The 24984-nt window shown below is 40.8% G+C and overlaps 1 protein-coding gene across 3 annotated transcripts in view; it reads left to right on the top strand.

Moving 5' to 3' along the window:
- The window catches only part of LOC143358470 (semaphorin-1A), a 592115-nt gene that overhangs the window by 340194 nt on the left and 226937 nt on the right, over nt 1-24984 (top strand). For all 3 annotated transcript variants that reach the window (XM_076795645.1, XM_076795646.1, XM_076795643.1), the window contains one exon: nt 22649-22819. In XM_076795645.1, coding sequence (XP_076651760.1) covers nt 22649-22819 — 171 coding nt within the window. The remainder of the gene's footprint in view (nt 1-22648; nt 22820-24984) is intronic.

Below are 24984 nucleotides of genomic sequence, written 5' to 3'. Positions count from 1 at the left end.
GCATTAAATCTTCTGTATCAATTCTCTTTTCACGGATCCCATCCAGAAAAATTACGTCTCGACTAATTTTTACTCGATTTGTTTCCTTACTTAATAGTCGATATGCTTTTGACTCCTCAGAGTATCCGACAAAAATAAATTTCTCTGCTTTGTCATCTAATTTTTGCCTCTGTTCTTTGTGAACATATACATATGCTTTACATCCGAATACATGCAAATTGCTTACGTCTGGTTTTCTCCGATACCACAGCTCATACGGAGTCCTTCCTGTTGCTCTGGTTGGCAACCTATTTTGCAAATAATTTGCTGTACATACCGCTTCGCCCCAGTATTTCTTTTCAAGATTTGCATCCAGTAGCATGCATCTTGCCATTTCCAGCAAAGATCTATTTTTCCGTTCTGCTACCCCGTTCTGTTGTGGCGAATAAGCGGCTGTGAATTGAGACTTGATTCCTTGATTCCTTAAATAACTTTGCAAATCTTCGTTAATATATTCCCTACCTCGATCCGACCTTATTACCTTAGGTTTCTTATTGAATTCTGTTTTCACCATTTCAATAAAGTTCTTGATGAATGTAGCTGCTTCATTTTTCCGACTCATTAGGCAAACTTTCGTATATCTAGAAAAATCGTCTATGATTGTTAAAATATATCTTTTATTACCTGGAGTCATGGTTTGCATAGGTCCGCAAACATCGGTGTGTACAAGGTCAAAAATTTCTCGGCTTTTATTGACTGATTCTTTGGGAAAAGGTATTCGTGCCATTTTACCTTTCACGCAGCATTCACAGGTCTCGCGCGTCTTGCAGTCCTTCACCCTAATTCCCGTCGCTAGACCTTTTTCGGCCAACTCCTTAATTGCGACCGGGTCTCGGTGCCCGAAACGCCGATGCCATGCATGCTGGCAATCCTGAGTGTGGCCCTTATTTATGACACTGTTTACTGCACAGGCTTTTTCGACCGTCTTGAGCTCGTACAGCTCTGGAGACAGACATACGGTCGCCTGCAGTTTCCCATCTTTTATAATTCGACACTTCTGTCCCTTGAAGTCAAGCCTGTATCCGTCCTTCGTAAGCCTCTTGACCGATAATAAATTACAGTCAAGGGTCGGAACGTACAGCACATCCTTTATGTGTATTTCTGAAACATTCCCAGGAACGTCGACGTACCTGATTATCCCTGCACCCATGCCTTCCACTCTAGCCATTTTTTCTTCGTCTGCAAGGCAAACGTGTCCCTTCCTGCCAGAGTCAAATTCATGGAAAAATTCCCTTGTTGTCGCCATGTGGTTTGTCGCACCCGAATCGACAACCCAAGAATTTGCTTTCCCTTTGGTCGTCTTCGCCCCGAAACACAATTCCTTAGCCGTTCCGTCCTTTGCGTAAAAGCAATAATCCATCGAAGTTTTTTCTTTCGAAACTTTGTTTGCTTTTTCCTGTTTACTTTTCCAGACCTTATATTTAATACATTCGCTTTTGAAATGTCCTGGTTTTTTACAAAAGAAACAATCCTTCTTTGATTGCGCGCTAGTGTTTCCCTTATAAGCAGTTTTCATAGCTGCTTCTTCAAAATTGTCTTTAGCATCTTTCGCGCCCTTTCGTCTCTTGTACTCATCTATTAATTTACTCTTTACAAATTGAGTACTGAGCTCATTTTCGGATCTACTCTCTAAAGCAGTTACAAGAGTTTCATACGATTCTGGTAGACTTCCTAATAAAATTGCTGCCACAAGATTATCAGGCAATTCCTGTCCAAGAGCTGCCAGTTGGTTTATATAATTTGAAAACGTCGTGATATGCTCTTCCATATCCCCGCCTTCCTTTAGAATCATTCTGCATGCTCTTTTTAATAAAAGTACCTTACTTGTCAGCGTAGCCTTTTGGTGATAGCCTTTCAATGCTTCCCATGCCTCTCGTGCTGTTCTCGCGGTCCTTATGTGCTGTAGCTGGTTGTCTTCCACCAGCAATCCAATTGTAGCACGCGCTTGGTCATCCCTTTTTGACCATGCATCATCAGGCGTAGTAGGCTTATCTTTCTTTATGACATCCCACAAGTTGTCCTTTATCAGTAGGAGTTCCACTCTGTAGCTCCATACTGGGTAGTTCTCACCATTTAACTTTTGAATAGCGAAACGAAATCCCGCACTTTCTGCCATTATGATTTCACTTTATGTTTCGATCTACTTTAAAAAATGTCTTTAGATGTCTTTATGCAAACACTTTAGTACACTATTTAACACTAAACACAGGGTCCTGGGCCCATAACCTGTTGGAAATGTTCTTTAATAGTACGTTATTCAGCAAACTACACTTTATTCCGTATATACTTTATTAGTATTATAAAGGTGTTGGTATAAATAACGGCACAATGTTTCCGCGTATCGAGTGTTCAATCCTTATGTAAATAGTGTAAGTGATAGCTCTTTCTAAAGTTGCGACCTGCACAGGCTAGCTGCTTCTACCAGACTGACTGACAGACTACGGTCTCGACTTTATGACCCCGCCTGAGTCCTTCTGTCCTTGGGAGAACCGCCCCTTACGCCTAAATCCTTATGCTTAAGACGCTATGGTATCGTTGAATTTCAACATATGTAAATTTGTTTTTTGCTGTACCCCAGCACAATGTAAATATTAACCGTAACCTTCTCTTCTATATTCGATTGTAAACCACGTGGTCGCTAATGACCTAGCTGTTAATGCGACCACTTTAAAATAAACGATATATAATAATAATAATAATAAAATAGTATAGGCAATCTTTGGCCAGATGGACACGTTCGCGAAATTGTAATTTTTCCCCCGGTAAATCGAGGAGTATCGTTTTCATTTAATCCGGGATGGAAATGAAACGATATGCAAAGTAACGCGTAAGAACGCTGGCGGAGCGAGGTCGGGGAGCCTCTTAATTGTTTAACTGTTTAGAAAGTTGGTAATGTGCTCCGTTCTTTACCGTCTTGATTTCCGGGAATTTTCTCGCGGCCGGTGTTTCTCGCCATTTTGCAGAGAGCGCGTCGCGTTGCGCCGTTTCAGGTTTAGCTTAGTTTAAACGTTGGAGAGGCGTCGACCGCGCGGTGGCACGAACACCGGCGTCTACTTGACGAACACAGGCCGGGAAGGTTCGTCGCGACGCCTCCGTCTTTCCCTCGTGTCGCCGGCTACACAATCAAAGGTGTGCCGTGCTCCCGTTTCTCGCGTGCGGCCAACAGTTGCATTGCGAAGTAACGAGCCTCGAGTGGAGGAGCACTCGGACCGTCACTACAAAGTACACTCGAGACGACGAAAACACCTGGAACGTTGTTTCCTTCGCTATTTATGCGAACTTGCTCGTCTATTTACCTTAAACAAGCCCTTGCCCTTCGGCTCCTCGGCCTCGCCCGGCACCCCCTCGCGAACACGCTTATAAAACTCACGCGTCTCGCGTTCATCCTAATTCCGGACACGGTTTGACACGGTACTTCGAATGTAACCGCGCATTCGTTCGCCAGAGAGGTGAGCTATTCTGATTTTTAATTACTCCCTCGGGAAGTCGATAAAACCGGACGCTTACTGTCGGATAACGGGGTATCTGTGACGGGGGAAGTTGAGTCACATCCAATTAGTCTATCGCATGGTTCTATTATGGTTCGCTATCTGTGCAAGAGAAAATCATTTCGTTCGCTAGACAATTGCATCCTGCTTCCGGAAACATCCTGCACCTTCCCTCCAACAATAACACTACCGAAAAACAACTAGCACATAAGACAATAGCGCATGAACAACTAGCGCATAAATATGTTCCATTGGGTGTATAAATTAATTCGCAGTCAAATCAAATCAAATTCAGTCAATCAAATTACACACTACCCTCGAAAATAATCTTCTTCTTACGAGTAGTAAAATCTGTAATACGGGGCCGGGAGGGTAGGCGTAAAAGCCACGAATGAATTTGTAACCAAATAATTTTAACGAGTGGCTCGTTGCAAATGTAGATAACTGTGACTAAATAAAAACTGCCTATAGTCGACAATTTTATCGTCGATTGATTCGAACGCTCCGCTTTCTTGGTAAATGAAAAGATGTTGAAGATACTCGAAAGAATTTGTATCAGGTCCTAATTAAAATCACGAGATCGAATTTATTTCTGTTACGAACAGAATGAAAAACAAATTGAATCTGAAAATTACCAAATTTATAACACTGTGGCGTATAATTTTTAACGGTACATTGCACATAATGAGATTAGTGTATGAAAATAAATTAAGCACAGGGTAACTGTACATTCCTTCACCGGCAAAGACATAAATTTCTAGGGTATCGCAAGAATACGAGAATACTAGGATATTGTATTTTCTAATGATTGTGCAGATACAATGCTCTTCGCGAACCCGTCAGTCGCGTAATCAGGAGATTACCATAGCTCGGTCCATCTTAGGATCGTCCTAATGGGCAATAATACGGGTCGTGCCTGGAACAGAATATACGATCCGCGGAATAATTAAACAGCCACTCCGTTGCATAACAAGAGTCTGTTATCGAGGCTAACGAAGCCGAGTGACCGTTCCCGCGAGCCGAGATTGCCGATTAGAAGAAAAATTGCAGTACACGCCCTTCGATCGCGTGTCATTGCGAAAGGCCGAAGCGTGACCGTGCAATCGCGTCTATACGTTCCGATTGATGATTTCTCGTGACCCTCCCCGTATATCTCGGCCGACACTTAAATGCAGATTAAATGAAAACCGGGGGGAAGGAATTCCTTCGGACCCCGGAGAAACCGTGTGTACACGAATCGTGTATAGGATAGAAACCGGCGGCCTGATCGCATATGTATTATACGATTGATCGATTCCTTTCTATGGCGGTACGTGTCACCGATAGATTGCCAATTACGTCCGGAGATTGTAATTTTGTGCGACGTCAAAGGAAATGCTTTTGATTCGACAGCGTGATATCGGTCAACTCGTCGCATCGCTTCCTGATCTTCCCGTTGTTTCGAATCTTTCTATTCGGAGCATTAGAACGATCGAAATTTACTTTTATTGCGCTACAGATTTTTCGAATTCGGAAACAAACGTTCTCGATTCTGCGCGGAATCGCCTTCTAAAACATTTCCTGCACACTGTTCGTAAATTGTACAGAGTATCCGAAAAAGTGAAACGAAAGTAAGAAAAGTGAACACGTTCGCGGACGTGAGTGTTATGTCATTAATTTTCATAGTGATGCAGAACGACACGAATGCCGCAGCATTGAAATTTCAAAGCCAATTTTTATTCATTTAATTTTATACAACCTTCAGTTTTTGTGATTAATGTACATCTCAAAGTAATGACAGTTAACTTATTATTATCGTTTCTGTCTAATCAGATTTTGGATAGTACAACTAGTTTCAAGAAAAATTGCCCGTCTATTTGTGCAGCTCAATGAAATCCTTACTGTCCGTGAACGTGTTAGAACATTCATAATCCGAGTCACTGAACCTACTACTTTACTGGAAAACGTGGAAAAGCTTCCTGTCACGGATTAAGATGGAAAAGTTGTTGAGCATCTTCGATCCGGTGTAAATCATGTTCCGATTTCAGCGTGTGTATAACCACGTAGCTGATTGCATATGTATGTGTATCCGGTGGATCGTACCGTTTCCGTCATCGCGACCCCACCGTATATTCCACCGTGTATTACATGTGTACGCGTAAATATGTTACAACATATTGTACACACGTACACTCCACTGTGCAAAAGTTAGGAATCACTTCAAATCACTCTGCCTCCACAAAAGGAAATAAACCGAGAAAATATAGTCACAATAATATTCACAGTAATCAGATAATATAGTCACAATAATTGTGATTATAAAAATGTGTTGGAATTGTGTGATAATTGTGATTATAAAAATGTGTTGGAATTGTGTGATAATTGTGATTATAAAAATGTGTTGTAATTTTGTGATAATTGTGATTATAAAAATATAATCACAATGTTGTGCACAATCAGTGATCTGTAGTCATTTTATTATTTTTAAAACTACTCTGCAACTACGGTTTCGATAAAAATTTTAAATTAGTGTAATCTGTTCTTCTGCAGTTGCGTTAATTAACTGACAGATACACAGCATATTGAAAATAACACTGCTCTAAGCTAACCTAAGCTCTTTATATGGTCGACAAATTCTTCTTCTTATCTGGAAATATACAATATACCAATTGTTTTGTTTCACTTTTAATTTAAGTTAAGGAACTTTTATTTCTTAGTATATGCTATCTGGTCACTCCGTAAGTAATGCAACTTTTGTTCAGATTTTTGGAAAGCGACGTACGACAACATAATCGCGACAATTATGTAGATCGTAGAAAATATAGAGGAGGGAGATGAACAAAAGAAGCTTGATGTCGTTGAATGTTATCAATATTCGAAGAAGAATCTAGCGCAAAGTTATTAACCCTTTGCACTCGGCGCTATTTTAATTCTGAAACTAAATTTTTCGAAACTGATTCGATTCCCACGTATAATATTTAAATGTTTAGCAATCTATCAAACACAAATTTTGTAATGTAACAAATGCTTTGTAGGCACGCTTGTATAGCAGCACTGTTTTTAATTTATTAACACTAGATTTACGGAGCACTAAAAGTGGCTAGTTTGGATTATTTCATAAAAATACCAAGAATATATTCAGGCAGATTTTTAGCAGGCTTTTACTATAATATACGTTCCAAGGAATAAATGTGTTAAATAAATTTCCTATAAATGCATTTTTACAATCACAATAATTGTAAATTAAAGAACATAAAACCCGTCATTTTGACGGGTCCGGTAAATCTAAAGAAAATCATAAGTTTCAGAAGATATTTTTAATCCAAATGAATGCAGCTTAAAGAATGAACCACGCGCTAAATAAAAACACTAAGATCATTAGGTTTTAGTGGAATAGATAGGAAATACATCAGTTTAAAGTAAACTTTGCAATTTCTGAGTCGGCGTTACCCCACTCCACCTTAATATTTTCTGTAATTTCTTTCAGACAGTGCCACAACAATTTTTAGTGGCGCTTCAGAGTCATCATTCGAGTGCAAAGGGTTAATACTCGCGTAGAGAAATCGCAATTTGAAACTTTCTTTTGTCGGTCGCAGTACGCGTGTACCTGCCAACACGGAAGATCGAGTGTGCAAACACGGATCGTACATTCGGCAGCGAAACGGTCGAACGTTTCCATATCGGTTATACTTGCGTTCGTCGCTTTTCTTCTCGCCTCGCTACTTTTCGCCGGAATTAAGAAAGTTTCCGGGTGAAAACTGTAAGGCGGAAGTTCCGCGCGCGGAAAAACTTCGCCGACCGAGCCGGTGATGACCATCGCCAGTTTCAACCGAAGGGTTAAAGCCAGCTGTCGCGCACCGGAGAGAAATTGAAAAATGCCGTGCGGCTTTTTACCACCAAATGGAAAAATCAGGCTGCGGCTTATGACATCTTTATTAGGCCGGCGATGATACCGGCCGCGGCACCGCGCCGGCGCGTCACCTGCGCCATCTTTCACGGTTAATTGTACCACGAGAACGAGCTATCGCTAATTGGTGCAGCGATTAAACACGATTTTGTCAGATTGTTTTCCAGAACGGCGGGGCGAGGCAATTGATCGCTCGTTCTCTTAACGATTTAATTAGTCCCCCTTTCGGTAAGCTAATGACGAATTTTCCACCAAGACTTCTCATCCTTTTCATCTTCTCGAAACCTTTATCTTGAATGCAATAGCGGAATAAAAATTATTTCACTTTGCGCCGAGCGTTTCGATTATTGTTCCTATTGCGTTGAAAGGAAGCTTTTTACGCGAGTAAACAATTACGCGAAACATGAAGAGTTTCGGGATAGTGAACAATTTCGGATTCGATATTTTACGCAATATTTGCGCTCACACAGTGTAGAAAGTTTCTTTTCTTCTCTCTTTTTCTTTTCATTCAAGCCTCGAAAAGAGTGGAGAACGATAAGGCCGAAGTTTTTTTCTTATTGTCTCTTTATTAAAGCAAAGGGGCGCCGCCGCAGCGACGTTTAAATGCTTCAGAAGACAGGGGACAGGTATAAACGCAGATCTTTGATAAATACTGTCCCCTTTTACCCGTTCCGGTCTCTCCGTCTTATTAAAAATACGAATCTCCATTGTGTAATCTACAGAGCTCCGGCCGGAGAATCGTTTCCCCGTCGGTTCAATCAGATTTTAAAACACGCGTAAGAATAAATTGAACTGAAATCACCCGCGGGACTAATAATGGGAGGAACATGAATATTAATGCCGTCGAGCCGCCGTGGAAACTTTTAGTCTGACTTGACAACGCCGACTGTCTGCAAATGGAGAAAAATAAACGAAGGGTAAAAGAGTTCTTGTTGGCGGGGGGTGGGGGGTGGTGGGGGATGGCGGCAGTCCATCAGAAGTCGTCGAGTGTGCAAAAAGTGGAGGACCACCCGTTCGCGTGCATTAACTTATTCGTATTTCAATTAATGCAATTGCTCGTCATACTTCGATAGACACTAAATACGTACGTTTCACGAAATAATTTGCGAAAACAATATTTCATGTGTTTCCAGGTTTTGGACGACAATAATCATAAATGTATGGACCGTTTATTTTGAAAGTGGTCCAAGTCCATTTTTTGTTAACACTAGTTTACGGGACCCGTCAAAATGACGGGTTCTAATATTTTTAATTTACTATTATTGAGATTGCGAAGATCCATCTACGTGGAATTACTCGACAAACTTATTTCCTTAGGTATATATCATTTTAAAAAATGGCTGAAAACTTGGATAGACACATTCCTCTTATTTTTATAAAGCAATGTAAAATACTCACTTTTAATGCTCCGTAAACCTAGTGTTAATAAAGAAGAATACAAATATACAGATTATGTGATATCTCATTTTTTTTTTTAAATGACACCACTTAAAATACTCATTTTTAATGCTCCGTAAACCTAGTGTTAATAAAGAAAAATGCAAATATACAGATTATGTGATATCTCATTTTTTTTTAAAATGACACCACTTAAAATACTCACTTTTAATGCTCCGTGAACCTAGTGTTAATAAAGAAGAATACAAATATACAGATTATGTGATATCTCATTTTTTTTTTTATAAATGACACCACTTAAAATACTCACTTTTAATGCTCCGTGAACCTAGTGTTAATAAAGAAGAATACAAATATACAGATTATGTGATATCTCATTTTTTTTATTTATAAATGACACCACTTAAAATACTCACTTTTAATGCTCCGTCAACCTAGTGTTAATAAAGAAGAATAGAAATATACAGATTATGTGATATCTCATTATTTTTATTAAACGACACCACTTTCAAAATTAATGTTACAATATTTCCCAACCTCATCATCATTTTTCGACGTAGGTTATCATCATACTTTCCTACGGGGAATGACGAGCTGCATTAACTAGCGCATGAAAAATATGATTGCATTCGAGAAAATTGACCTTGAAGTCTCCGGCACACTCTCTCAACTTCGACAAATTTTACCGCCACATTATAGTCCCCTCTAAACGGAATAACGTTGATTAATAAAGTTTTCACATCTCCGAAAATAACGGAGATATTCGACTGCTAAACTTTAGCGGGCCAACCTGTATAATTTTTATCATACTATTCCCCAGCTTGGCAAATCATACTGACTTTTCTCCACGAACGCTATTTCGGCCATTGTTCCTCCGGTCATTGAACATACGTTTCTGCAAATTGACATTACACCGATCACCAATTATTCAATAGGATAATTTTGACTTTGTACTAGTCACTTGCAGTTCTAAAGAGTTGATGTTCGGTGGCGTTAATCTCGCCGCAATTATTATCAATTGCTATAATTTCGTCACGTAATATTCTAGCGCAGCGCGTGTCTTCAACGCGCGTTGCGAGTTACGATCTCTGGCGGAAGTGGATAAAAAATTCGTAACGTAATCTATTCTCCACGCGCTCCATATCGAGCGTGTTCCATTGAGCATGTTCAATTAAGTGGATGAAATAATTGAGGATGTGGATTCCACGTCGTCTCTCATTCCCTTCGTACATAGAGATTATTGCATTTCTAACGCGATTCGTTAATCCGGCGAGTATCCGAAATTTACGTTAGAAAAAGAACGACTGAACTGGAAGGGAGGGGGTAACTTTTTCCCCTCGATTCGTGCTCCCTCCCCTCGTCTGGCGACTCTGCTTTCGGGCTTCCCCCACCAATCTTTAATCTTTAATATTTCAAGATAATGGAAATTGCAACCGATCGTCCTGGACGTTTGTTCCAAAATGAACGAATAATTCTTATAATCCTATAATTCCCATAATTCCTTAAACACAACGATTTACCTCTCGTTCCGTCTCCCGTCTTCGTTTGTTCTGGCCGCGGCGCGCGCACTTTTTAAATGAATTGCTCTGTGCAACGAATATGCACGAGGCCCGGAACTTAGGCGAAAGTCTCTCTCGGTTGGTTGTGCATAACACCGATAATTTCAAATTTCATTTGTACTCAAGTTTCCGGCGGCGGCGGGCGGTACGAGTTGCGCGCATATTTCACGTTTTCCGGTGAATTTATTTGAAGCGGGGAGAGGTATCGACCGATGGGAAATTGAAAAATGCAGATCGCTTTCCCTCAGCCTCGTGACGGGCAAGCAAATGCAGAGCGCCGGAGGTATCTTTGTTCATTGTACCAACGGTGTTTTGCATTGCGAATACGTAATGGTTTCAGCGCAACGTTACGCGCCGGAACCGTGAATACTGTTGTGTCACGTAACAGACACAAAAAGAAAAACATGCTGGAACATGTAATACCGTGGTTTTAATTAAATGCAAACGGAAGACGCTGAACGATTGTCGCGCGGTTCCGCTTCCGGCGTAGCCAATCAATTAATACGAATTCTTAATATTTGCTCGGCTGGTCGGATATTTGCACAAACATTGTCGACTAAATAACATACGCGGACACGGCAATCAAACTTTACCACATTCAGATTTTCACCAACTTCTCGATACAATTTTGTATTTTTATATTGTGCGTACATTGTATTCAATATTCACAATTGCATTAAAGTAGGCCTTTTTCAACCACTCGTTACGACCGTCATAATCGTAACGGTTATAATCTTCCAGGTTTTTGTGGAATTATTTGTTTGCTACCGATGTATTTAAATAATAAAATTCGTTATCGACCGATAACGTACCTTTCGTGTCACGTGCGAGTAAAAGAAAATTAAATTGGAGACTGAAACTTTCGCATACACATTTGCATACTATTACTATGTGTATATTGAACATATTTTCTGTGGTTGCTAATAACCAAAGACGCTGACAGGACTCTTTCCAGGATCCATGAATTCATTTGTACACCTAGCAACTTTTCAGACATAATCGTTCGGTTGTGGAGTGTAACGTAAAACGTTACGAAAAAAGAATATTAAATTTTAACCCTTAGCACTCGAGTGGTGACCCTGAAGCACCACTAGAAATTGTTCTGGCATTATTTCAAAGAAATTACGAAAAATTTGTATTTCATAGACTACTGAACATTTAAATATTATATGTAGAAATCGGATCACTTTCCTATGAACAAAATCAAAATATTGTAGGACGGAAGAAATATTTAGTTTTAGAATGAAAACAGCGCCGAGAGCGCAAAGGGTTGAATACTTTCCTAATGTTTCCTGTTTGCGAGAAAAAAACGCAGGCTTCCAGCGCGAACACCCTGTACACGTTGGATTTATTAAGCTTTATGAATAAAATGTGAACGAGAGTAAAAGGGCCTAGCCGAATAAGATGGTCAAAACTGCCCTTAGACGTTTTTCAATAATTAATGAACCATTCGAAAGCTGACCAAGAAAAACCCCTCTGAGCCAAATTTCAACCCCCTATCTTGCTCGTGAGGGTAGTTACAGGGTAAATTAGATTTTGAGCTTTTCCGTGCATTTTCCGCACTCTGATGCTTCCCAAAATTCTGAAAAAAATGTGGCATATTTTGGATCCTAAGACAGATTTTTGAGAATTTTTTCAGATTTTTTTCTTGCAAACTGTGGTCGCAAAAAATGAAAAACCTCAAAAAAATCGGGAAATAATGAGAACAATGAGTGCGTGAAAAAGGCGGTGCAGACGCGCGACTTGTCGGTGGCCGTATCGTAAACTGTTTAACTTGCGAAGCTCGTCGAAGCTCTAAGGACAATTAGACGGGCCGCGCGGGGCGTTGCATAAAAATTGAAATTTTCGCCGCGAGACCATAACGGTTCTAATTATAATAGCTAGGGGTGCCGCGGCCGGTGTTCTCTGCCGGTCCGCGCGCGCATTCTCGAACACGTTCCCCGTCCCGTTTAACGAGAACGGAACGACGTACGTGACATTAAAAGGACACAGAGGGCCGTTTTCTTTTGCGCGCGGATCGCTTGATTAACTGCTAATTCGTGCCGGGCGTACGCGAGTAGACGTGACCCCCGGTATATTCTTGTGTACACGCGGCAACCGCTTACGGGTTAATCCGCGGGTTCAAGCAAAGCCCGCCACCGCCCGGAGAGAAATTGAAAAGACGGCTTTCTGGATCCCCTGTGTTTCCATCTTCCGGCGAAATTAAACCACGCCGCGCCGGCGAACGTGCGATCTTGACAAACATATTTACCCATCGTGCGAAACCTACCTGCTGCATATTATTCGGATTTATCGCAAATTTTACTCGCTCCTCGTGCTGTCTCCCGAGAAAAGGATTCTTCTATCGAAAAACAAAAAAGAATTTGGAAGGAAAAAGAAGCTCACGATTTTTAACTGTCTGACCTGCTCCTACAATGAAAATTTTAAATATTTCTCTTCTAGAGCTGCGAAAGTTACACGCACAAAATTTCATCGAAATCGGTGGACGCTTGAAAAAACTATAGGCATTGCAAGATGTAAGAATCTTCGAATTTTGGGCGCGGCCCCTCGCGGAGTATACCCCGTGGGGATAATTCCGCGACGTTTATCGTCCAGGCCTCGGCGACATATGTGGAGAAATTAGCCTGGATTTACTAGCTTCTTACAGTAGTATTAACTGGGCCGTGTCAATTTTTGCCGCATTATGCTTCTTCTCCCACCGGCACCGAATGTTCCCCGTTGTAATTGACAACTTGCTTGGTCGAAGAAAGAGAATAATTAATTCCAGAAAAATAATTAATTCCTGGTAGTCGTGCAGCGACAAGGTCTCGAACCTGCAGCAGTCGAGCGGACGACTCTAACAAGGGAAAGTACCAAACTGATATCCGAGTTGATGCAACTTTGATAGAAAGTAGGTTTCACAAGAATATTTTAAACATGTTATATGCACATACTTTCCTGATCGTATCGGCCGTCATTTGTACCGAAGAGGCGGGGACGAAGCTCTGAAAGTTGAGTGGTGCGAAACGCGTCTTCGAATATCCTGGAAACTACTGAAGTTCTAAGAACTTTGTAAATGGCAAAAGTTACAACGAAATTGGCAGATGTCACTCCGGTATGGTCCCTTGTAAGCGTATCCAGTGTCGTGTACAAATATTGAAAGACGTTTAAATATTCAAACGTTAGAATGTTGCGTTTTAAATATGGAAGCATGTCACGCGGAAAGTTTATAAACTAACCAATTAAGTGCCTAGTTACAAACTTCCTTAGAAATTGAAACTTAACCGACGCTTACCGAATATTGTTTTCAAAAAACTTTAGTTTCTCAGCGAAGCAGTTTCAGTTCTATGTGAGAAGTACAGCAGTGCCTCCACTATCCGAACTAACCAGGAAATCATGCCTATCCGCTGCTTACGCTGCTCGATTCGATTTTCATTAATTGAAATAATAAATAGTATTGCATATGGATCGACTTAGATTGCGAATATCGTTTTATCGGTTCACGTCCTCTGACCATCTGAATTATTTAAACAAGACCGCTACATTCAGTGCCCGAAAAATTAAAAAAAGGAATTAATACATGCAAAGTGTTGTTAGATAAGTCAAGCATCGTGTCATTAGTGGTCTTCAAGATCGAAAGCATGAAAACGTCGATCGACATGGACACAGTTCATATTTAAATTTGAAATTAAATTGAGACAAGACTTTAAAGACGGTGTAATGATAAGCCTCTCGACACTCCAGGCGTCTAATGGTGTCTCTAAAATCGTACATTTGCCTAACTAACCTAATAATAATAATCTGGCAGAAGGGTAAAAAGTTTGAGGTAGTCTGAAGTAGCAGTCGTCGAGGTATTTATCAGCGAACGGTTGCTTCTCGAGTTATTTCGGTCATTTTGAGCCGACGTTCGCGTGTTTAGGAGTCATTTTCGCGGAAGCACGTTTTGCAAATAACGTGACCGTTCGCCGCGGTAAATGATTATTTTCCACCTCGCCGGATGGTTCGCGTCGGAAACAAACTTTTCGACTGGAACGGTCCCACGAAATCGGAACAACGGTAAAACGGAACGAACGTTTCTTGGAACACCGCGTATAAAATAATATCCACGATCGACGGTGTTCGCGGGAAGTGGGCGTAAAATAGTACAGCGTTCCTGGAAAGAGCCGTTTTACATTTCTCAATTATTTAATATCCTTTTACGCGCGATGACTCGCCGAGAGGATTGTTAATTTTCGACCGACGCGGCGCGCGCGCCCGCAGAATATTCAGGGTTTTCGAATAAATTCTATGCGACTTCCGGAGTCGTCGGGAATTCTGCGGTGGACAATATTACGCCGAAAACCAGGCTTGTTTGTAAATGTAACCGAACAAAAATGTTCGGGCTGCGTCGCGAACAGTAGATATTGTTCTCGGTCTGCAGGCGGGTTCGAGCGTGAAACTCGCTGAAACAGTACAATGAAACAAGTTCCGCGGAATTTTTCAAGCTTTCTCTACCGTAAACCCTATTACGCGCTTCAAGGGACAAATTTATTGCTGATAATCTTATCGAAGGTCGCTCGATATTTTTTCGCGAGCGATACTCCATGAACGCGTTGCTAAAATAAATCGAATAAACCGGCAATGACATCTTGCGACAGTTTTCATATTTTCCAATATTTAACTCTCGAACGCTCGACCATTTCTACAACCGGACTGTGCATTCTTGTGCAAAATCAAAATTGCCTCTATTCATTGCAAGACATATATGGTGCAAGCTATGTAGACACTTAGTTCTTTTCTTAACGCTAGGTTTACGGGACCCGTCAAAATGGCGGGTTCTAATATTTTTAATTTACGATTATTGAGATTGTGAACTTATTTCTTTAGGTATATATTATTTACAAAATGGCTGAAAACTTGGACAGACACATTCTTCGTATTTTTAGAAAGTAATGTAAAATACTCACTTTTAATGCTCCGTGAACCTAGTGTTAATGACTTTATAGAGTTACAAGCAATGCAGCGGTACTTTAAAATCATCGATTTTCAAATTTTCATGAATTATTTTATAAAGAATTAGGAGAAAGTTCAAGGTAACAACTAGAAAGTCCCCTGTGACGAAAGCAAAGATGTCATTCACGTTTGTTAACATACATGTTTGTTAACCCCACTACCTATTAAGTTACTTTATATTACTTATATTAACCAAGCCGGTACATAGTTCCTACAAAATCAACCACCGTCCAAAGATATGTATAACTCAGAGATTCGCATACAAGCGAACATTTAGTTATCAACGCAATATTGAGTGGTTATTTTTTTATGTTTGTTGTTACCAGTTATTGCTGACTGTACTAATCCTTCATTCAATAAACATTTAAAAAAAAAAAAAAAAAAAAACATACATGTTTCCTTATAATTTAGAAATAAGTGAATACGATGAATGCGCAAGATCCGCAGTCTACTGAAAACATATTACTGTGTCCAATGCATTCTCCTAAGAACATGATGCAATTCTCCGAACATGATGTTACGGCATGTACAAAACCGCGTAGTTCCTTTTCAAATATAAAGTGGTCGCCAGAAATACGCGACCAATTGTACAAAGGTGGAGCAAGTTTCGATTAATTATTATTTGAATGACGTTGCTTCCGGTGAGCGTTGTCCGCCAATAAATCTTGGGTCTCCTTTTCTCGTCGGTCCGCATACAAAAGACCAGGGGCCTCGGGGTGAGTGAGACGAACGGAATAATTGAATCTCATTTTTATTCATTATAAATAGCGGGCTGATCCGCCAGCCAAGAAAGCCACCGTGAAAAGTGACTTATTACCCACACCGCGGAGCCCGAAAAAGGATTAAACTAAAGCCCGTCCAGGACTCGGAACAAGAACTTTCAACTTCCAGTTTCGCGCGGGCAAGTGAAAAAGGAACGGAAGAAAGAAAATATCTCTTCTTGTCGGCCGGTCGTTAGCCGAAGCTGGCTCTGTTGGATCGCGAGGGAACCTCGAGTGGTCCGGTTGTCCTTTTCGCGGGCAGAAGTTCAAACAGAACCGCTAACTTTTTCGATCGGTGCGGCTCTCTCTCTCTCTCTCTTTCTCTCCCGGGATGGGGATCGCTACCCTTTGAAATACGGGAAACGTATTCGTGCGTCGTCCGCGTCAAAGTAGAGTCGAAATCTGGTGGGAACGTATGCAACGCGGGCCAGAAGAGATATACACGGTGGGAAAAAAAGTTTCTCGCTCGCCGGACGAGGATCAGAGCGACGTCCTCGGCCGAATTTATCCACGGGTTAGCCCCGTGAAACCGGCCGGAGCCTCGAAAGTGTGAAATCGTATTACCCGATGAATATGCAGTGCGATTTTGCGGTCGAAAGTTTTCGGTCCGGTTGTAACTCGTCGCCGGTCGCCGGTAACCGGGAACCTGGAACCTGGAACCGGGATTCAGGATCTCCAGACGTATTCTAATTAGTACAAAAAGCTCGGCCCGACCCGGAGCGGCTCGAGATTCGTCGTGAGGGTGTACAGGTGCACATGCACATGCACCCGGAGAAAGACGGAACGTCCGGGGCTGTTCCTAAATCACACTCGACCGAAATCTGCGTTCGGCGGCTTAATTGGTTTCGCGAGAAAGCGCGGCAAGAAATCACCGGGCGCGAGGGAATTAATTAGGCATCGATTACGGATAACGTGTAAATCAAATTTAATTGGACAATTCCATTTGCAAATTGGGCAGTTTTCAATCGCCGCGTTTGCCGAACACCGGCGCGGAATAATTGGTCATCTCGAACCCGAAGAAACCGACGGGTTTCGCGCTCTTCTGTCATCCGCTCGACAGCTTCTTGACGTTCCTTTTCTCTCCTGCTGCTTGTGTTCTTCTCTTTCAGCTCGTGGATCCATTTCCCGCGGTGAACCGAACGGGAAATTACATCACAAACGTCCGATCCTGTTTGAACGGCTAATTAAAATTTCGTCGAGTTGTTTGACGCCGGAATTGTAGATTAGGCAATTTTAGTTGGTTCACCGGCTCGCAGGGACGTCGTCGCAGTGGTCTGCGCGAGATCATCGGATTCCAATTTTGCGAAAATAACTGCGGTCATGCGCAAACTTTCTCATTGACGATTTTCATAATTGCGTAGGAGATGATCGCGTTGAAAGTTTGTGGCGGTGTGACCAACACGTGGGCGGTTATTGTATGTGATCTATTCCTCAATGATTCCTGTGAGTTTAGAATTCCACACATGGAGTATTTTTTCTTTTAAACTTGCCTTGGATGATATATGAAATTTTTTTAATCCTTTTCCTATCATTGCTCACAGATGTTCAATCGGGTGTGTTTAGGATCATTATCCTGCTGAAAGTAAAAATGTTCGTACATGCCCAATCTTCTTGCACTTTATTGTATTGTAGATCTATTTACATTTAATAATTTACTTATTTCACCGTACGTCTTTCCTTCGTTACGTCACTTCGCGATTAATTTTCTCTCATTTTCGGGAATTTCATAGAACATAGAACAACTATCAACAGCGAACGTTTGCATTCAGTGGCTGAACAATTTTGTTTTCATTCGTTCTCAGAGCTCGTTTCTGTGTGTTCAAATACTTTCGTGACAAAGTTCATGTTCGTGAGAAATAATTCGTAAATATTGTATACATATTTCGATTCACTTGAAAGTTGACCTGTATAATCTAGAGAGTCGTTCGGGAGTCCTTTGGTCAAAGTCCTCCAAAAATCTTCCAAAATCTTCCAGCCAGCCAACCAATGAGAACTGCAATGTTCGTTCCGTCTAGATAAAACTTGTACGATAACATTATGAATTCGCAATGCTGATGCACCGCGAGGTAAAATCATTAACTGCGAATTTATATTTCACTGTGCGATAAGGCCCGTGCCTGTTGAACCTCTTAGAATCGAATTTCTACGCTCCTCGAACAATCAGATCACCTCTACGAGCCTCTTTCACACAACACCACTGTCCCCATTCTTTTATGGGTTTAGTTCCTTGCGCGTCCCCGGCCACCTAACTTGCAAACCTCGAAAAGAACTTTCGCCGCGAAAGCTCAACCCGCATAGCAAACACCAGCCTCTCCTCTTATTTCACTATCGTTGCTCGTTTATCGGCCTGAATTACCGCACACATACAAATTACTGCGGCTTTCGTGCGAAATAAAAATTTTCCATGTCGGCTGCAGGGAACGAGGATTACCTGAAAATGTATTCCTCTTTTTCGCAAATTTCATAAAAATTCTGAAATTCTTCTAATGTCTCCGCGATTTTGTGTTTCTCCTATTCGGTCTTGTCAGAAATGCTGTAACTTTAAATAGTACAATAAGCTTTCAACGGGTACAAATTTTGCTGTTAATATTATTTTACTATAAATCAGAGGACCAAAAGTCTGCCGAGGATACATACTATAGACTTGAACCCTTTCCGAAAATTACAAGAAAATTCTGATTTTAACGTTGCAGTAATCGTAGCGTGAGCAATAATTGTAAATAGGTCCAATTGGACCGTACGAATCAACAATTAATTATTATTGAACTGAATCATGCAATCGAAGGTTGATTTAAAAATTCACACTATTTCGATTGGGCTCCTTGGTTGGTAAAGCATTTTCCTCGGAAAGTGAACGACTCGAGAAATTCTAAAAAAAATCACAACAACGTTAATTTACAAATATAAAAGTAAATATAGAAGTAAAACTGAACGGCATATAGCGAGCCGGAGGATTTCTATTAAAAGTCTTCAGGCCAGTAATATTTTATCAATGGATCGACAATCCGTTGCATAGAACGGGGAAAAGAGTACGAGAGAGAGAAAGCCTCGAAAGTTAAGTAGAAAATTTGATTTACTTTCCTATATTTCGCGATACGCAACAGCATCGCGAAGCTGATAGGGCAAAATTAGATTTCACGGTAGACAGAATATCTCGGTCACGGATAGGTATCGGAATAAATTTTAAGTAATTTATTGAAACTTTGCCGAGAAGTTGCAGTATAGACGGTAAAGTCGATGGGAAAGAACAGCGAGTGATTAATACAGCAATATATTGAGATTGGGGGGCAGGGGAGGGGGGAAAGTGCAACGTGGACGAAAAGAATGCGGTGGAAGTTGCTGTATCAAGAAAAAAGTGGTCACGCTGCTCTGAATTATGTTCTCGAATTGTTAATCCATTAGGACCTATCAGCCATAACAAGTTCAACGGTATGTAAAAACGAAGAGGGAAGGAATGCTTTTCACTCGTTACCTCGGATTGTAAATCAGTCGCTGTGATTACATAGAGAGAGAGAGAGAGAGAGAGAGAGAGAGAGAGAGAGAGAGAAAAAGGTTCTAAGGAAAGGTCAGTTATCCAACTCGGCAATAATTACATGGGCCGTCACTCAGCGGCGTAATTTATACTTGGACTGGGAGTTTCACGTGCTCGTGGTATACTCGAACGGTATAAAATCTAATTACACTTTAATAAAAGATAACGAAGTGTTTACACCAGTTTCACATCGACGAATCCTTTCGTCGGCCCTCGCTACGAATTTATTCTCGGCTCTATGTAAATTCTCGTCTCGTCGCACTGAAAACCAACGTGGCTATACCGCCGGATGATGTTTGCATAAACGTCCCTAGTCTGTTTGCAATTAAACGATACTTTGAACGGCGCATTTAGTGCGCCGGCACAGTTTGCTACTTTCCATTTTACAACGTTAAGACTTCTGACAATCAGTTTCTGTTTCATTCGAGGGGAACATCGGTCGTGACAGAAACACATTTAAAAAACTATGCTACGTAGAAGAGTCTAGTTACGCCATTCTCTCGCCTGTCAGGTCTCGATCGAGTTACGTTGACTTGATAGATTCTGGGAAAAATTGATTGACAATTTGATTTAAGAACGTGCCAACTGAAGTGATTAAAAACTGAATGGTTAGTTAATTGAAGAAGGCTGAAGACTTGTTTGTACCGGGAAATCCTCTGTGTGGCTCGGTCCGAGGGAAACCTTGTTTTTCCGTGTGGCATAACACGAAAACTAATAACGCCAATTCGAGGGAAGGTATAGCGGTGTATAAACAACTTTTTCGTGTCGCTGTGTCCGGAGGACGGTGGGCACGTTGGTTACGGGTAGAAAATGCGATTTTAGACAATGCACCGTAACAGGATCATCTATCTATCGTCGTTCTTTCACCGGAAAAGTAGACCCAACGAAGTAGCAGCTGATAAGATTTAGCTTCTGTAGCCCGTACCACGACCGTCCGAAATGATCAAAGGAGAGCAAAATTTCTGGGTCGGCCATGAGAAGCCATAAAAAGATAGCGCGAACTGCTTGATTACGCGCATGCGAGAAGGCGCGAGAAGAGGGGGTGGAACAGCGTGTTCAAGGATTTCTGCTCTAGAATATGCAGCTGCAGCTGCAGGCTCCTCTTGCGAGACCCCACCACCGCCAACCCTTTCCTTCGCGATTCCCAGGACCCCCCCCCCTCCCCCACCCCTCTCTCACCTTGCGTCGTGTTTCATACAGGTACTCGCATACTCGATCTTTCCACGCTCGCCTCGAGCGATTGTCGGCTCGCGCAAGGAAATCCGGAATTTCCAGTCAGGGTGAGCGACGTTTCATTTTTGACCGAACACCCCGCTGAAAGTATTTTGTAATTATGTTCGGAGCTATGCTCGTCGATGGCGAACGGAATGGCGGCTCGGTTACACCGAGCTCCTTGGGACACCCTGTGATCAAGAGATGCTCGAAGAGTTTTCAAGTGGCACTGTCCGACCGAAATTTTATGCCATCCTCCGCGAAATTATGCTCCCTTAAGCCGAAATTATGTTCAAACTAAAGAATATTTGTAGCCCGAGGAATTTCCAAGCAAAGACAGAATTCGAATGTTAACCCTTTGCGCTCGGCGCTGGTTTCAATCTAAAACTAAATTTTTCCTCCGTCTTAAACTGATCTGACTTATAATATTTAAATGTCTAGTAATCTGTTAAATTGAAATTTTGTAATGTGAACAATATTTTGTAATTTCTTTGACATAATGCCAGAACAATTTCTAGTGGTGCTTCAGGGTCTCTACTCGAGTGCAAAGGGTTAACTCCCTTGCTATTTTAACTCGGAAACCGAACATTTCTTCCGACCTTGGAATATTTTTCATGGTATGATTTCTTTCATGAAAGCGACACAATTTATTCGTACAAACGTTTGGCAATTTATTAAGTGCTCGGGGTTAAACATTTTTGGAGTTATTCAGACAGAAAATAAAGTTGCATTTCCCACACGATCTTATTGTTCGGAACAATTTGTTGATCTCTATAATCTCGGCATAAGAACGTAATTCGTGGCAGTTGCTTGGAATTGTTTATCGGACAAGCAAGCCTATAATTTAATGGAATCTCTCTCACTTCGAATGCCTGTTTTTCTATAACTTTTTGTCAGCGTGTTATCTGATATAATGAATGGGGGAAAAACTGCGCACGATCCCCGTGCACTGAAATTTTGTAATTAAATTATTCATGCGCGCGAAATATCGAAGATTCTGTGAATAATTCTGGAATTATATTTTCCATATCTCGCCGGGGAATTTCGTGTCACGCATGACTTATATTTGTTCGAAGCACCCGAAATTCTTTTCAAATCACGGGCAAGTTTAGTACACCTTTTGTGCTCATAGAAATAACTCGTTTTTCCCAATATTTAAATTTTTGCTGCCGGATTTTACGAATAACTGCACAAATGTTCTGCTCGCGTTGAATCCTGTATCGAGCGTAAATTCGTTTTTTTTTTAATTAGGTTCGTGTTCATCCTGAAATCATTTCTGAATTAAGAGGGAACACCGTAGCAACATTATTTCACGTCCTACAAAATTAATACATTTTTCGTATATTATTCTGCTTGCTTAGTTTCGATTCGTTGAAAATATTACGTCAAACTATCGGATTCGATCTTTTTCAAAAATTAGTGGTCCGAAATTGCTTCGGTACCATTTATTTGTAATATCTAAAATTGCTGTGTAAAAAATCGCTAACACCGATAAGGCGAGCACTCACACGAGCGTGGAACGCAGAGCAAAGTGGTTTTAATAAAATTTTTATTTCAATATCTTTAAAACCTCTGTTTAATCCACATTCGTCTGGGTTGTCCGAGAAAAAATATATATATATACACGTAAGCGAGTGCTGTCTGCTGATTAAGGATTCAACCTAAATTTCCTCCGAGTACGTAATTTTCGAAATCACATTTTCGTAGTAGGGCCGTGTCGGCGCCGGCATTCGTTGAGACCGCGTGCCGCATTCTAGAAATTAGATTCCGAAGTAATGGTCGCCTGATCTTGTTTGTTGCAGAGGTTGCAGTGGTCCAGCAGTGGGGCGCATCGTGAACTTTGTTACTTGAAGGGACGTAGCGAGGACGAGTGTCAGAATTACGTGCGCGTGTTCGGCCGGCAAGGGCCCGATCGATTTCTCGTTTGTGGAACGAACGCGTACAAGCCGATGTGCAGGCAGTTCACCATCAAGGTAAGCGCTTTAGACTCTTTTTAAAACGGGCCCGGCTGCGCGAAGGCCGTTCCATAAGTAGTCTTTTGTTTCCTGCCGAGTGGTTACAGTCGTTTCAACCCTCCGTCTCACACTGGACTGTGAACGCGATTTTACCGGCCAAAAATCAAGTTTCGTCCTTCAAGATTTTCAACAACTTCAAAACAATACACTTCAAAATCAAAAATTTTATCCACTTCAGATAATTGTGGAATCGAGGCTAACAAAATTCTGGCGTGGATCAAAGAATAGCACCGCCTGGCCGATATATGTCCCTGGCTAGACCCCTGTTTTGGACATATATCGAGTAAACGCTATATATTGTAGGTAGTACAATTTTAACCATGGACCCATTCATTGCAGCAATAAACTTATTGTTAGACTGCGGATCTTTATGTAAAATAAAATTTTTATACGTCAATTGCAATCTATGGGAGCTAAACATTTATTTTGCTCATTAATCATTTTTATATGTTACGAATGGTATTACGACATTGTTAAACTCCTTCAATCTTTTTACGGAGGAGATTGTTGATGATATTTTGGAAATTGTATTAAAAGTAATTACGTTTGATCATATACACGATGTACGATATAGTAGTTTATTAATTAAAATGGCTTCGTTCATGGGTTTCTGTCCGTCAGGAATTTTGTATCTCCAAAATGATCTCAAAACATGTAGAGATACGGAAAGTACGTGGCGGTATGAATAATTAAATTTATTAAATGAATTTATTATATCTACAATCTCTTGCATAACTCATTACATCCGCTTTCTGTATTGAATGTAGAATTTGTGCTACAGATATTTGATAGACTGAATATTATGTATCAATTTTCTTTATTCTCAGACCAATAACCGAGGTAGCTGAGATCGTAATGGGAAATTGATATTATACAATTCAGTATAATATGTGATAGAACCTTATTTCCAAGTATTGTATTTATACGATACAAACAGATCTAATTAGTGTCGCGAATGTCATCAGATTGTGAAGAAATATTAAACGTATTTAATGAGTTTCATTTTTATCTCTTGTATATCGTATTTATTTTATAAAACATAGCTCTTGGTACACCTGACAACGTCAATTGTTGCGTTCAATAATAATTTATTGAGGTCAAGGCTGTACCAAAACAGAGATGGCTCTTTTTCGGACAAATCCTTATTTTATTATGTTACTTGAATGAAATTCCGTTCGTTATTCGAGTCAATCCTGTGACGTGTTATTTGCATGAAAATGGCTGACAAGTGATCGAAAAATTTGGTTATTTGAATATATGAAGCTGGAATGGGTCCGGTCGTAACGCAATTTTTATTTCCACACAATTTCCCTTTGAATAAATTGTAAGATTTCCGGAAATTATGCACAATAAACGTAAAGATTATATCATAAATATGATTGCATTATAATGCAGATATTTTAGCTGTCACTTGTTTTCATCGTTCATTTAAAGAAAGAAGAAAGTACAGATTCGATTTCTATTTTTACGTATCAAAATAAAGCCGAGATTTTTTTTTCACCGACATAATCTAACGAGTCTTCTCAATGACGAAATTACAAATCTAATTTCAATTTCATATAAAAATATCCAAGATTTTATTTTCTGAATTGAATATGGCGAGTTTGAATACGGTGGGCGTTACAACATTTCCCCCTCTACAAGTTTTGTACATATAATTTTTGTCGTGTTATTACAAATAGTGGAAATATTCAAGGTGGTCGAAGTTATTGGACCACCCTGTAGACGAAACTATGAATTATGGGGAATAACTGCACGGTACGGTGATAACATTCGACGCGACCTGAAATCTGAATTTCGTCGTAACAGTATTAGTGTACCGATAGCATGCGCCGGGTCTGAAATGTTAAACAGTTTACGTTGGCAAGTTGCAGTTAGCAAAACACGGTAACGTACACGGGAGTCCGAAAATCTTTTGTCGTCGCGTAAGTACTTAATGAGCACACGCTTAACAAAGCGGCCGGGAATTTGACTTTGGGCTATTGTGTTTCGTTCATTTATTTATCAACCACGCGCTGCGCCGTGTGTGCGCGCGCCTGCACGCCCAGAGCGAAAGGGTGCCGTTTTAGGAAACAATAATCCGTACAAAGGGCGAACAAATCCGAACTCGATGCACAACATTA

The sequence above is a fragment of the Halictus rubicundus genome, chromosome 10, assembly GCF_050948215.1.
Source record: "Halictus rubicundus isolate RS-2024b chromosome 10, iyHalRubi1_principal, whole genome shotgun sequence".
NCBI classification, from domain to species: Eukaryota; Metazoa; Arthropoda; class Insecta; order Hymenoptera; family Halictidae; genus Halictus; species Halictus rubicundus.
Note: the sequence above shows the minus strand (reverse complement) of the source record. Positions and strands in the feature narration are given on the sequence as shown.